Source organism: Tachyglossus aculeatus, chromosome X1 (assembly GCF_015852505.1).
Source record: "Tachyglossus aculeatus isolate mTacAcu1 chromosome X1, mTacAcu1.pri, whole genome shotgun sequence".
NCBI classification, from domain to species: Eukaryota; Metazoa; Chordata; class Mammalia; order Monotremata; family Tachyglossidae; genus Tachyglossus; species Tachyglossus aculeatus.
The window spans coordinates 45651511-45667166 of NC_052101.1; the positions used below are offsets into that span (position 1 = coordinate 45651511).

Sequence of the window (15656 nt, forward strand, 5' to 3'; positions counted from 1 at the left end):
GCTCTGCACACAGTAAGTGCTCAATAAATACGATTGATTGATATGATTGGGCCACTGCATCCTCAGGGCCTGGCCTTTCTGTGTGCCACTTTGCAGAAGCAGGAGGACTAGGTTATTCAAGAAATAATAATAATAATAATAATTGCAGTATTTGTTAGGTGCTTACTTTGTGCCAGGCACTGTACTAAGCATTGGGGTAGATAGAAGATAATCGGATTGCACACAGTCGCTGTCCCACACAGGGCTCTCAGTCTCAATCCCCATTTTACAGTTGTGGTAACTGAGGCACAGAGGAAGTGAAATGACTTGTCCAAAGTCACACAGCAGACAAATGGCGGAGCCAGGATCAGAACCCATGTTCTCCTGACTCCACTAGGCCACGCTGCTTCATAAGTTCCTGGAATGACTGTTATCCCCACACATCCATCATGACTAACAGAGGCTCTGGCTCAAAGTTCCTGAGTATGTTTCCCCTCTTTGACCCCATGACTCCCCAAGGCTTAGTGTAGAAGGAAAAGACCCTCAACCTGCCTTGCACCACCACTAGGGTGAAATTGAGCTCAGCTACAAGGTCATAAAATAATAATAATAATAGTAATAATAATAATAATGGTATTTGTTAAGTGCTTACTATGTACAAGGCACTGTACTAAGGGCTGAGGCACTGAATGGAAGAATCATAAGGGAAATGATGGAAGCACGTGGAGGATATGGACATATCAGAAGTTCCCTGGCCCAGTTGGGGATTTAGCCACCAGGAAGCCCAAAGTGGGAAAGGAGGACTGTTACATTTTCAGGCAAAACTGTGTGACCATGTGAAGACCACACAAGATGGCCTTGGGCTGGAAGCAGGGCTTTGCCTCAGAGGCAAGAGGAAGTGACAGTCTCCCGTGTCTGGCCTGGTACTGACCAGGAGACTGGAGGGAAGGGAATGGTAGCCCCAAGTGACCCGGCTGGCTGGTGCAATCATGCTCGCTACACAGCAGCCAAACCAGGAGCCAAATGGGCTGAGGTAGAGGCTGCCAAGACAGGACAGATGCCTGTTTCTGGCCCTTGGAGCCAGTGTGACCCTGATGCTGCCCTCACCTTGGGGAGAGCTTGAGGGCACAGTTTCTTTCTGCCTGGCCCAGGAGTGGATTCAAAATATTCTTTAACAGGTAACATGGTTTCTCCTCCTGACTCCCAGACATTTAAACTTTGCTCTCTCGATGCCAAGGGATGGAACCGAAACCCGTGAGCTCGGGCTAACTGGCAGAGGGGCTGGGCTGGGTGGCAGACTCTTTGATGGGGTCCTATTTTTTCTGCACGAGCTGAAAATGTAAAAAAATCTCTGCTTTCAGCTGCACAAGGACGAGAAATGAGGACATCCGTTAGGCTTCCCAGCATGCGGTGTTACCAAACACGAGTTGGAAGCAGACCTGCATAGTTTAAATGTTTAAGATCCGCTCAAACCTTCTGTCCTGCCAGCCAACGAAAAGGCACATTTTTGTTCACAGACCAAAGCCCCTCATTATTAAACAAGACTGGATGTCATCCCATTGTGAAAATGAGTCCGGAAATCCAGTGACAAAGCCAACATAAAGGAAAGCCCAATTCCCATGGGCTCTCGAGAACTAGCTTCGTGGCCACTGCTCAAATGCTTTTAAATGAATGGAGAGAATGATTCTGTGAGATTTGCGTGCTTCGACAGGACAGAGGCCCGGTTCACTTAGAATTGGAGAGTAGGGAGCGTAATGTAGACAGATCGGTTCTCTAAATTGCCTCAGAAAGCAGAGGAAAACAGACTAAAGTCCAGGACTAACTTCAGAGGGAAGGCTTTGAGGGCAGATTTACTGAGTTGCTCAGGACACAGCTGATTAAGCCAATCAAAGAACTCCCAGCCACCCTGAGGAGGCTTTGCACGGGTGCTAGTTTTGTGGGGGTCTGAACCCTGACTAGACTAACCTGTGTGTGGGGAACTGACCCTCTTCTAACATCACTAGCCTCAAAAATGAATATCGAGGGAGTCCCACGGTGTGTCTGGCCTCTTTCAAAGTGTCAGCTTCAAAAATTCTCGCTTTCACCTTCACTGGCTAATCGATCAATCAATGGCATTTACTGAGCCCTTACTATGAGCAGAGCACTGTCCTAAGAGCTTGGGAGAGTACGCTACAATAGAATTAGCAGGTACTTTCCCTTCCCAAAGTGAGTTTACAGTCTACAGCGGGAGAGACTCCATGGGTAAAGTGATGTTCTGGGTGTTTTCCTGAATGAAGAAAATCCCCATAGAGACAAAAGCAAGAGTCTTTCTGCCCTCCCCCACTTCAGAACTTTATTGAAGGCACACCTCCTCTAAGACGCCTTCCCTGACTAAGCCCTCCTGTCCTCTTCTCCCACTCCCTCTGTACTGCCCTTACTTGCTCCTTCATTCATCCTCCCACCCATCCCCACAGCACATATGTATATATCTGTATACACCTGTAATTTATTTATTTATCTATTTTTTTATTTATATTAATGTCTGTCTCCCCCTCTAGATTGTGAGCTTGCTGTGGGCAGGGAATGTGTCTGTTTGTTGTTATACTGCAATCTCCCAAGTGCTTAGTACTGTGCTTTGCACACAGAAAATGTTGAATAAATACGATTAAATAAATGAATGAATGAGTCAAAAACCTGCTAATCCAGCACCCCTTTGGTCACTCCATCCAGTCAATAATATTAGCATTAATAGTAATAATGGTATTTGTTAAGAATTTGCTATGTGATAAGCACAGTTCTAAGTACTGAGCTAGATACAAGCTAATCAGGTTGGACACAGTCCCTGTCCCACATGGGGCTCACAGTCTCAATCCCCATTGTTACAAATGAGGTAACTGAGGCACAGGTAATTTAAGCGGCTTGCCCAAGGTCACACAGCAGACAAGTGGTAGGCCTGGGATTAGGACCCAGGTCCTTCTGACTCCCAGGCCCATGTTCTATCCACTAGGCCATGCTGATTCTCTCCTAGGTCAGCCTTGGAAATAGATCTCAAAATTCACCGTTCCCAATTCACACTGAGGCAAACCCCAGCTCACCACCTGCATCCACTCCCCGTCCCAACCCACACCTTTGCTGGTCGGTATCTGGGGGAAGATGTGCGTGGGGACGGTGTGTTGGTCTCGGACAGGACACCCCCGTGACTCTGACACTGCCCAGCACCCAATCCAGTGATGGGCTCTCTATGTGAGCCCAGTGAAGGCTGGCTTGTGTGGCTGGCAATTCCTTCACAAGGTTTCAAGGATATGCAGTTGGTCTTCAAAAAGACCTGAGGTATCCACAATGCTTACCTCCATAGGATCAAATATAATCGCCGGGGCTGCCACGTTATTCATTTTTGCAGCCTTGCGGATGATGGCTTCTGCCTCTTTAAATCTTCCCTGGGAAATCAGCCACCTGGGCGACTCTGGGATGATCCTGAAATAACATTGAAAATTTGGATTCCAACGTTTCCACCGTGACCCTTTCTGCTCTCCTACTGACACTCCCACAATGCTTTGCACCAGAATAACAAACACCTCAGCCCCCTACAATTGTTTATTCTTCCTGAAATCGGTGTGGTCCGAAAGGGGTTATTGCTTACCCGCTTTGGGGAGAGAGAGTCAGGTGGAATGCTGGGCTATTCCTTGTACCAGGAAGGTGATAATGGAGGATAGGGGATGTCAGCTGTTCTAAAGCTTAAATCTCCACTCAGCGCAGAAACTGTTTATGGATGGGGCATGATGTGAACGAACGGCAGCCAGAGGCCAGCAACATTCTAAAAGAAAAATGTAGACATTTTCTAAGGTCCTTGGGAAATTATATACCAATTTCTTCTTTCTCCAAAGAGTCAGGGTGCCCTCGTGTGGTCTATGTGGGGACTGCAGCTCCCCCATGGATACCAGCGGGCAGGGCTGGGCATAACCTTGGGGCAGGGCTGCAGTTCTACAGACCAGGCCAAACGGTAGAAAAAGACAGTGCCTAGTCCTTTCCTGCCCGCTACAGGAATCTCTCAGTCCTCCTTACCTGTTCAGCGGATAGTTAGAACTGTTCCCATCCTCTAGACTGTAAGCTCAGGATGGGCAGGGAATTTGTTCACTAATTCTGTTGTATTGTTCTCTCCCAAGCACTTAGTACAGTGCTCTGCACATAGTAAGTGCTCAATAAAGGCCATTGATTGATTGATTCCTTTCGGGTGCCTTTAGAGGTATCAAATCACCTGGCAATGGGGGAGGGCCCAGCACTGGAGCGAGCCCTAAGTGAGGTCTACCTGAGTCCTGGAAAATCAGCTCCTGGGCCAGAACTTCCGGTCACGATTACTCGGCCGTTGGTAGGGCTGGCCTCTGCTCTCCCAGTGACCTTTCTGGCCCAGCTCTGGATGACCACTTCTGCATCTCAAACCCTTGGTCTGAGTCTAGGAGCCAAGTTCAGTCTGACCCCAAGTCCTGAGGGAATTAAGGGGGCATGAAAGTAACAGCCCAGTAAGCATTGTTCTGTGCCAGGCTGACAGGCAGGCAAGCTTCTGCCAATGCAGAAGTGGGGTGGTCTAGTGGATAGAGTATGGGCCTGGGTTCTAATTCCGGCTCCCCACTTGTCTGCTTTGTGACCTTGGGCAGGTCACTTCACTTCTCTGGTCCTCAGTATCTGATCTGCAAAACAGGGATTAAGACTGTGAGCCCCTTGTAGGAACAAGGACTATGTCTAACCAGATCTTGTATCTATCTACCCCAGTGCTTAAAAGAGTGACTGGCACATAGTAAGCACTTAACAAGTACAATAAAAAAAGAAAATATAAAACAAACAAAAAACCCACCATAGGGAGTCTTCCCATCACTGAGCCCTGCCTGGGTGACCAGTGAGACCTAGTCTGACCACATCTCTGACCTTGAAAAACTCCAGGACCAACCAAACTGTGGACCTGAGGCTTGGAACTTCTGGCACTGCCAAACCCAAATTCTCCTGAGTCCTATCCAGAGAGCTGGTAGAGCCTAGCCTCGCTCTGCCACCTCAAAAGGACATTGGTCCCCATAACCCATGCTGGGCCCCAGCTGAGTGTCCTTTCTGGGTGGGTATCAAGGACATCAGTGAGTTCCAACTGGACTCTCGATGTGCCCACTCCTGGATTTGGGCCCTGCCCCACTCTTGGGGACAGGCGCTTGGCCCGGGATGGTCTCTATGCGGGGGATGAAATAAGGGGGATGGGAGGGGAGTCAAGGGGACTTGCTTCCTTAAATGCACTGACCCCAGACTAGGAACCAACAACAACTTCTCCAGCAATTCCTCTATGCTGGGCCCCCAGGATGCCCCAGGGCAGGTGTGCGCCTGAAAACGAATGGCGTGGAAACCAGGACAGAAGACACCCAGGCTGAATCGGCTGCTGTGAGCCCACCCCAGTTTCACAGTGTTGCCTCCCCCTTGCTGTTCCCACTATGTCATCACCAGCGGGCCTTGTCCTCCACCTTGATCAGCCCCCTCCTCCCCCCAGGACAGTCCGCTGACCTGTTCATTCCCCTCCTCCCACATGGCACACATGGCAGGGGTCATGGGCCACCCAAGTCATACTGGGTCCGAAGGGCATCCATGCCGACCAATCCCTCCCCTGGGAAGCCCCCGCAGTCAGCAGCAAACACATGAGGGAGGAAGCAGGGGGCCCACATAGAGCAGGGCCATAAGACCCAAAGCCTGACGGGAAGAAGGAGCTCTCTCCCTAGGCAGCTAGAGTGGCCGTTCCGGGTGGGCTAGGAGTTAGTCAGGAAGGGACAGGGTTCTCCTACTTGAAGATCCAGCCTGAGGAAGAGGCTCACTCTGGGGGAAACAAACAACATCTCTCTCCTGCCCATTTTGTGCAATGACAGAATTTGAGACAGGAGCACGGAGGCTTCTGGGCCAATTTACAGGTTCAAGGACAAACCCGGAGGCAGAGGAGATGGAACAAATTCCTGACAATGGATCGCTTTCCTAAGCTCTGCCCCAGTCAGACCTCCCTGTGGGGGTGATCCCAGGATGGTGTAAGTGGGCCAGAAAGGTGAGTAGCCTGGGGCTCCTTACCCACTGTGCTGCTTCAGGAGTCAGAGTACTATTCCCCTCCCGTCCTCGACCAAATTTCTTCTGTACTTCCTGGACTACGAAAAAAATAAAATCAAAGGCACCCAGCCCCAGAATGGTGGTGGGGGCGGGGGGGGGGCACTGACACTGGTGCAAAGTTTGGTTTGAACTGTGGATCAGAATAGGAAGCAGCACGGCCTAGTGGATAAAGCATGGGCTTGGGGGTCAGAGGATCTGGGTTCTAATCTGGGCTCTGCCACTTGTCTGCTGAGTGACTCTGGGCAAGTCACTTCACTTCTCTGTGCCTCAGTTACCTTATCTGCAAAATGGGGATTTAAGACTGTGATCCCCTTGTGGGACATGGGGAGGGGAGGGGAGGGGAGAGGAGAGGAGAGGAGAGGAGAGGAGAGGAGAGGAGAGGAGAGGAGAGGAGAGGAGAGGAGAGAAGAGAAGAGAAGAGAAGAGAAGCTTATTTGGTGGCCAGAGTTGGTGTGGTCCTGACTACATCCTGGACAGGTCACGGTTCTGAGCAGGAGGGATGAGAAGGCTTCCTCCTTCTCTGGACTGGCCCCATCTGCCTCACGGTAAGGCCACCAGGACATCCTGCCTGAAAGTTTTCCTCGGGACATGCATCCTGGAGGTCTTGTGTATATATCGAGGTTGCAGAAAGGCACCGATTAGAGGGAACTGGGGAAGGACAAGACCAAGCTGCCAACAGGTGGCTCGTTGGACTGGGTCAGAGTTAGATCAATCTGTGGGGTATTTGCAGACTTCAAAAAGTGGCACTTCCCAACTAAGAAGGCTGCATAGTAATAATAATAATAGTAAGTCACCCCATTTAAACACGTAAAACGAAAGAAATGGAGTCCCCCCACTCCCAAAAGGTGCATTCCAGTTGGGCCAGAAAACCAAAAGGATCTCATCAGTAGGATTTCCTTCACACCCCAAGTGTTTCCCAGAAGACTTTGTGACCCTTTAAGAAGAAGCAGCAGCATGGCCTAGTGGATATACAACACAGGCCTAGGAACCAGAAAAACCTGGGTTCTAATCCTGGCTCTGCCACTTGTGTACTATGTGACCTTGGGCAAGTCACTTAACTTCTTTGTACCACAATTACCTCGACTGTAAAAGGGAGTTTAAGGCTGTTAGCCCCATGTGGGACATTGACTATGTCCAAACTGATTCGCTTGAATCTACCCCAGAGCTTAATATAGTGTCTGGCACAGAGTAAGCACTTAACAAGTGCCATTTTTTGTAAAAGGCAGCTTCACTATGGATTTTGGGGACTTCCTTTCAATTTCCCCAATTAACAGCTGGAAAAACACGACTTCCCAGACTTTCTGGGGACTAGTCCAAGGAATCCAGAGTTTAGATGGTCCTCGGAAGGGTGAAACCATGAATGGGGACTTAATACACACGTAAAGAACACACATGCAAATGTTTCCAACCCCTCAGGTAAAACAGTTTCCTGCTTCAGGAAAATGGAAGACATTGGAGCAGATGGACCCGGTTGGAGAATATGGCTTCTCCAGAGGAAGCGAAAAGTTGGAAGGGAGGATAAAAGGACAAACAGGCAGGGGATGAGCCGACACACAGAGAGTCTCAGACACGTGGCAGGATCTGATCTCGATGTCCCCCATGCTGGTCTCCCTTCATGGCTGGAAGGCTCAGGGCTCGGTGAGCAGAGGCCTCTGGGTAACAGTTCTTGGCCTGTTGGTGCTCCATGTCCCTGTTCACGTTACGATTGGATCTGCAGGCTACCAGTGCCCCGGGAGCCTGAACACCCGTGAATACCATTAAACTCACCACCACAGCGGCACGCAGAACACCCCCGGTATTGTAAGAGCCAGTAGCAACATCCGCCAGTCTCTGATGAAGTAAGCAAATAGGGGCAGCAACATGTAGCCAATTGCAAAAAATATGCAAATTCCTAACGTAGCGAATATAATGCGAACTGATTTGCCAAGAATTTCTGTTCCTGTTTAAAACAAGGGAGGAGTATTAGCATTTTAACTCACTTCATCGTTTGCTCTTTACAGTATCATCTTTGTCAATAAGAGTTCCAGCCACAGTGGTCCTTCAAAGGAGGAAGGTGTTTTCCTTCAAGAGGGGACGTATTCCCGGCTGCAATCCTCCACACCGGCGTGAGGGCTTTCATCAAACTCCAGAGTTGCGATTGTAAGAAATCATCATCCTATCCTTAAAACATCCTTCATTATCCCTGTCTCCCACATTTGATTATCAACTACCCTAAGGCGGGGGCCACCTTTCTTGCATCTAGTACAGTACTTTGCACACAAGAGATCCTAAATCCTACAGGACTGACTGGATGCAACAGCGAGGTCAAGTTGGTCATCTCCTGCAGAAGTAAGGCAGTTTACCAATAGCCAACATATGTCTATGTCCTTTATGGTGGTGGTCGTAGCAGTAGCAGTAGTAGTAGTAGTAGTAGTAGTGAGTAATCCTACTTAGACTGTGTGCCCCATGCGGGACAGGAACTGTGTCCAACCTGATTAACTTGTATCTATTATTTATTTATGTATATTAATGCCTGTCTCCCCCTCGAGACTGTGAGCTCACTGTGGGTACGGAATGTGTCTGTTTGTTGATGTACTCTCCCAAACGCATAGCAGAGTGTTTTGCAAACAGTAAGTGCTCAATAAATACAATTGAATGAATGAATGAAAGAATGAATCTACCACAGTGCTTGAGAAATGTGTCCCTGGAGTCTCAATGGGTTGGAGATGACTCCACAGCAGAAGACAAGACAAGATACCCTAGTGCTTACCACAGTGTTTCGCCCATAGGGAGCATCTAACAAATACCACTATTATTAGTAGTAGTAGTAGTAGAAAAGAAGCAGCATGGTCTAGTGGAAAGAGCATGGGCCTGGGAGTCAGAGGACCTGCATTCTAATTCCAGCTCTGCCACATGTTTGCTGTGTGATCTTCTCAGTAACTCAGTTATCTCACCTGTAAAATGGGGATAAAGCCCCACTCCCTCCTACTTCAACTGTGAGCCCTATATGGGACAGGGACTTTGTCCAAACTGATTAACGTGTATTTACCCCAGTGCTTAGAACCGGGCTTGGTAGATAGTAAGTGCTTAACAAGTACCATAATTATAATCAATTGCTTACTGTGTGCTGAGCATTGCACTAAGCACCTGGAAAGAATGGGAACTGGATACAGGTCCCATCTTTCAGAAGGCTCACAATCTTGTGAGCCAGTAGAGAAAAAAATGTATTTGGTTCATTATTATTATCTGCATAGTACCCAGGCATTTTTTATGTTATTTATTAAGCATTTACTATGTGCCAGCCACTGTACTACGCACTGGGGTAGATACAAGCTGATCAGGTTGGGCACAGTCCCTGTCCCACATAGGGCCCACAATCTAAATCCCCAATTTATAGATGAGGTAACTGAGGCACAGAGAAGTGAAGTGACTTGCCCAAGGTCAAACAGCAGGCAAGTGGTGGAGGCGGGATTAAAACCAGGTCCTTCTGACTCCCAGGCCCACACTCTCTCCACTAATGCATGCTGCTTTTCAGGTTTTTGAAGCCTGAGGGTCAAACATTTTGGGTATTTCACCATCCAGCATCCGAGTTTCTCATAGGAGGGAGTAGAAATGCAGAGGGGGCCCCATCTTAATTCCAAAGTCCTTTAACCTCCTATTTGAGGGTCCCCTCGGCAGCGTGGAATCAGCCAGTCAATCAATGGTATTTAGTGAGTACTGACTGTGTGCAGAACACTGTACTAAGCACCTGGGAGACGATAAGAGTCAATAGATACTTTCCCTGCCTACAAGGAGCCAACAACTTATGAGGAGCTTACAGTTTAGCATAAGAGCTCTGGCCTCCCAGAACGGGCCCTAGCTCCCTCCTCCCAGAGACTGCAAAATGGAGGTCCCAATCCCTAAGGACAGGAAACATGGGGGCCTGTCCTCATCCCACAGCTCCAGGAAATCCTGCATCCCTGAGGCCTCTCCTTTCTGATCCCAGGATGAAGGGAAATCAGCTGATGGAAATAGCAGGTGCCACTGCCTCTTCCTCCAGGGGGCTTTCCTGACTTCCTTCCCTCCAGGTTACCTCCCCGCAACTACCATCTCAGCCCTTCCAAACTCACAACCTCCCAGAGTACTTCACCTATTCAGCTATTTAAGTGCTTCCTCTTCTATTTGTAAATTACATTGTATCTCCCTCCCCTGCTAGACTGTTACCTAGGCAGGAATCGTGTACTTTATTTATTATACTTTCCCAAGCTCTTAGTACAGTGCCCTGACCACAGTAGGGGCTCATGAGTTACCACTGATGGATGGTTTGGCCAGAACTTTGCTGTGGAACAATCAGTTACAGAGTTTCTCTGGATTTATCAAATCACCAGAGACCTTTAATCTCATTCAGAATTATTTGGGAGGGGGCTCTCACTGCTTCCCCTGTGGGGCGAGGACAGGTGGGGGCCTCGCATTTGACCGGCCTTGTTGACTGATGGTGATGTTGTGGGGGGAGGGTCCCTCTGTACTTTCTGTTCTCCTACCACACCCCTCTCTGGTCAGTCTTTTCCTAATGATATAGTCCAAGTCCTTTAACCCATCCCTTTGTTGCAAATTCAAACCACTAAATCACTTCCGTGGCCTTACAAGGAATGCTTTTAATGTAACTCCTTTTACGGCAATTGATAATCAGATCGGACCCAATCCCTGGCCCATGTGGAACTAACAGTCCAAGTGGGAGAGAGGGACAGTGTCTTCTTCCCATTGTACTGATGAGGAAACTGAGGCCCAGACAGCCCAAGAAAGTTGCCCAAGGCCACATAGCGCAAGCCACATGGCAGTGCTAGAGCTGAGATCAGAGCTGAGGTTAGAATCTGAGTCTTTTGATGCCCAGTTTCATGACCATCAAGGAAGAAAAATGTGCTCCCAATTTAACCGCTGCTAGAATAGATAGAAGTTTTCCTTCCTAAGCCCCACACAGATTAATTTACCTCACCCTCTCCAGGTCCCATAGCTAGACAACATCCCTGGATCAGCACCAGGAAGTCTGAGCTCAATCCCTTGATTTTCCCTGCCAATTACTGTCCCTTGGAAACCCCAACCAATTCCTGGCTCCCTTCTTAAGTAACTCTGGCTGGTGAGTGTGGTTCGGATGGGATCTGAGAGAGGGGTGATAACTGGTTCAAGCCGGAAAGTTAAAGCATTGGTTGGCCCCGTTCAAATCCTCCTGTCCCCGCTGAACTGCGGGCATCTGAAGAAAGGCGGCTGAGAACACAGAAGAGATGTCCTTGAGGCCAACAGTCAGTCAGTCAATCTTATTTATTGAGGACTTACTGTGTGCAGAACACTGTAATAAATGCTTGGAAGAGTATGATATAACAAAATAGCAGACCCAGCAAATTTACAGTCTAGAGGTTACCGTCTAGAGGTCATAATATAACAATATTATGATGGTACTTGTTAAGCGCTTACTATGTGCCAAGCACTGTTCTATAATGAACACATTCTCTGCCCAAGATGAGCTAACAGTCTAGAGTTTACAACTTTTAGCCACTGGGTCTCTGTCCTGAGGAATAGAAACAACGGGGATGCTCTAACACACACCAAGATCCTGCTCTGGAGACTTGGAATGTGAAATGGCAGGGAAGTCAACTTCCGGGCAATATTTGCTACTGCATGCTTGCTTGCCTGACTGCATTAATTCCCCCTCTAGACTGTAAACTTGTTATAAGCAGGGGAAGCGTCCGCTAATTCTGTTTGCATTGTACCCTCCCAAGCACTTAGTACAGTGCTCTGCACATAGTAAATGCTCAATAAAACAATTGAGTGGTTGATTGATTAATATTAAAGGACACATTCTTTAATGGTGGGAGCCTGGGGATTAATACAATGCTTTGTCCACAGGAGGAGCTCAATAAATACCAGTGTTTGATTTCCTTCCCAGTCTATCCATCCACCATAAGTTCAAAAACGTGAAATGAGTCGAGATTGTAGACTCTAGACTGCCAGGTCGCCCTCTAGATTATAAACCCAATGTGGACAGGGAACATGCTTACCAACTCCACTGTGTTGTCTTCTCCCAAGCCTTTAGTAGAGTGCTCTGCACACAAAAGAGTGAGCTAAATAGGACTGATGGTTGGAAGAGGAGCAAAGGTGGAACCCTAGAGTCTGTGCCCTTTTGGAGTAAGTGGAGGAGGAGGGGAGGAAAAGAAGCAATCACCACCAGCACCTCCGTCTCTCTGCCTCCTCAGAAACTGTTCCGACTAAGCCCTACTTTCCCCTTCTTCCACTCCCTCTGCGTCACCCTGACTTGCTCACTTTATTCATCCTCCCTCCCAGTCCCACAGCACTTGGGTCCATATCCACAATTTATTTATATTAATGTCTGTCTCCACCTTTAGACCGTAAGCTTGTTGTAGGCAGGGAATGTGTCTGTTATATTGTACTCTCTCAAGTGCTAAGTACAGTGCTCTGCAAACAGTAAGCACTCAATTAATATGATTGACTGTCTGACTGAGTGCCCACCCTGGTGAGTGGGTAACAAAGTCATGAGGAAAGGGTACCAGAGGGAGGTTCCGAAAATAACCTGCAGCAGTGCTTGGCACTGTCAAGGTGACTCTCCACCGAGGTCCCAAAATAGCTGGCAGGCTGAGCCCATGGGGCAGGCTGGATGGCCAAGGCTGGAGGGAGCGCTACCATTCCTATTGGCTCGGGCGGACTGCTGCCCTGACCCCCGGGACCCAGAAATACACAGAGAGATCACCTCACTGGCCCCAGACATCAGAGACCGTCAGCTGAAGAGAGTCAAAAATAGAGCTTGGGACTTCTGTGTCCCCAGGGATGGGTATGCCCGCCTCTCTGTGACACTGAGACACCGGGGGATGAGGACAAAGTGGGACTGACCCAGGAATGGGGAAGGTGGGATAGGGAGGCTTGGGAAGGAGGCCCCTGAGAAGCTCCCAGAATCCCCTCCAAATGGCCTGGTGGGGACCAACCCCTTTGGGAGGGCACCAGACCACCAGTGAGGGCATCAAAGCAGCAGGTGCATGGCCTTCTGGATCTTGGCACATATCACCTCGGCCAAGGTCACCTGAGGTTGGGAGGAAGCGGATCGTGTGCGCCTTCCAGCCCCCAGGAGCTCTGCCAACAGAGCAGAAAAGCAGCAGTCATAGACCTGCCTCTCTTGGTACAAACAGGACAGGGGGTCTCGTTCCCAGGATCTAAGCAGCTTGTGCCTGCTGCTGTCTTAGATACTACCAACTGTCTTGTGATGTGGAATGATTTCTTTCTCCAAAGCAAATGCTCCAGTGATGTAATTCTCCCTTCTTAGAATGAGTTGGCCTCGCTAGCTTTCAGGGTTTTAGCCAAGAACTTTACATTGGCAAAGATTGTGTTCTCTCCCATACTGAACTCCTTGTGCAGGACAGGGACTGTGTCTGACCTACTGTATTGTATTTACCACAATGCTAGTGCTTTGCACATAGTAAGTGCTTAACAAATGCCATTATTATTATGTCCCAATTTTCATTATTACTATTATTATTACTGCTTCCAAATCTCACTGGAATCTAATGAGCCTTTTTTTTAATGGAATTTGATAAGCGCATACTATGTGCCAAGCACTCTTCTAAGCACTGGGGAGATACAAGGTAATCAGGTCAGACACAATCTCTGTACCACATGGGGCTCAAACTCTAAGTATTTAATCTCTATTTTACAGTTGAAGAAACCGAGGCCCAGAGAAGTTAAGTAACTTTCGCAAGGTCACACAGCAATTAAGTGGCAGAGGAGGGATTAGAACCCAGGTCCTCTGACTTCCAGGCCTGTGTTCTTTCCAATAGGCCTCACTGCTTCTCTAGATGCTGCTTCTTTGCACCATCTAGACAAAGAAGAGTGGAGGGGATGCAGACATACCCTGTCCGCTCTCCAACACAATGGGGCTTCCCACTGGAGACCACTCATGACTGGAGACCAACCTTGGGCTTCCCTTCCCCCACCTGGGATCCCGGACTGCAGGTCTGGCCGAAAGGTGAAATCCAACCTAACAGCATAATTCCCAAGCCTCTGACAGAAGAGCAGACTGAGCTACTCAAAGGAAATCGAAATCCCAGTTAATAAATTCAAAAATCCCCACTGCTCAGTCCTGCACTAGCCATTTTAGCATCCCAGTGGATCTGTATGTTTATTTGCTTCCTTTCAATTTTATCACTTGTATCTTCACTTGGATTCCTTTACTTATTGCAGGTTTGGAAATTTATGCCTGTTTGTCTCCCCCACTGGGTTATAAGATCTTCGAGGGCTGGGAGCTTGTCTTTTACTTTTGTTCGAAGTCCCCAAGTGCAGGATACAATGCTTTGCAAACAATCAGTACTCAGTACTCTGCTCAATCGCTGCCATCGATGACAACTGTGGTTTTGAGGAACAAAATTATTTTCCTCAAAACAGTAGGAGGCGCTATTGCCCAACAGGCTAGGGTATTGGGGCGAAGAGGAGGAGAGGACCCTGGGTTTGATATACAAAGGGCTGCGTTTTTATGGTATCTGTACACTGTACTAAGCACTGGAGTAGATGCAAGATAATCAGCTTGGACATGATCTCTATACCACAAAGGGCTCACCGTCTTAATCCCTATTTCACAGATGAAGTAACTGAAGCCCAGAGAAGTGAAGTGACATAGTAGGCAAGTGGCAGAGTTAGGAATAGAAGTCAGGTCTTCTGACTTCCAGGCCTGTGCTCTTTCCACTATGCCTCGCTGTTTCCCTTAGCTTGTTTGACAGTAGGGTTGTTGAGAGTTGGGGCTAACTTTATGGAGTTCGTGAAGGGCATCCCAAATAAAAGGCCCATGCTGAGAACAATTCAATAGAGTCCAGTGCTGGAAACCAGTTTGGGTCCTGTTGCCTCAGGAGAGACTCCATCAAAATAAGACTATAATAAATACACACAGCACACGACTATAAGTCTTCACTCAGAGTCTCCACCTTCCAACTCCCTATGACAGGGTCACCCTTCTGATGGATGGATGCCCTCCTTATTCCTCCCTCTCTCCAGCCCAGATAGCCAAGGACAGAACCACCTAGGCCTCCATCAGTACTTAAGCCAGAGAATGGCAATGGGCTGAAACACCCCTTTTCTGTTTTCCCCCTTGCCCTTGGGTACCCCATCACCTCCCTGCCCCTCAGCCAACTCTTTCCAATACTTCAGTTCCTCAACCCTCTCCCATCTACCCTGGCTGCTCTGGTGGCAACCTGGGTTCTCTCAAGGCTCCCAAGCCACAAATTCCCCAACCTCCCAAACCTCACACTTCTGAGGCTCCCAAGTCTTATGCTCCCCCAAATACAGAAACCGCAGGCAGAGAAGGTGGGTGAGCAAACCACCAACTGTCCTATTCCAATGCTCTCTTTTCCTGGGTGGAACTCAAACTCCCCTCAATCCATGCTGGCTCTCTTTCCCCAGTGTTGTTCAGCACCACCCCTCCTTTGGACCCTACCACCAAACTATCTTGATAGGTCACCCAAGGTGCTTCCCTCAGGCCTGAAGGATCAGCGTTTAACAAACAGCAATGTTGCAACAGCTTTGCGAGCAGCTTTGTTCAAGGCAGAGAAAACCCCGACATCTGAAAACCT

At 48.5% G+C, this 15656-nt stretch overlaps 1 protein-coding gene across 1 annotated transcript in view; it reads right to left on the minus strand.

Annotated features, from left to right (window-relative positions):
* LOC119950111 (solute carrier family 22 member 4-like) overlaps window positions 1-15656 on the minus strand; it is a 77990-nt gene that overhangs the window by 19560 nt on the left and 42774 nt on the right. Inside the window, exons 4-5 of the mRNA XM_038772108.1 lie at window positions 7846-8017; window positions 3306-3432 (exon numbers count right to left, since the gene is read on the minus strand). Coding sequence (XP_038628036.1) covers window positions 3306-3432; window positions 7846-8017 — 299 coding nt within the window. The remainder of the gene's footprint in view (window positions 1-3305; window positions 3433-7845; window positions 8018-15656) is intronic.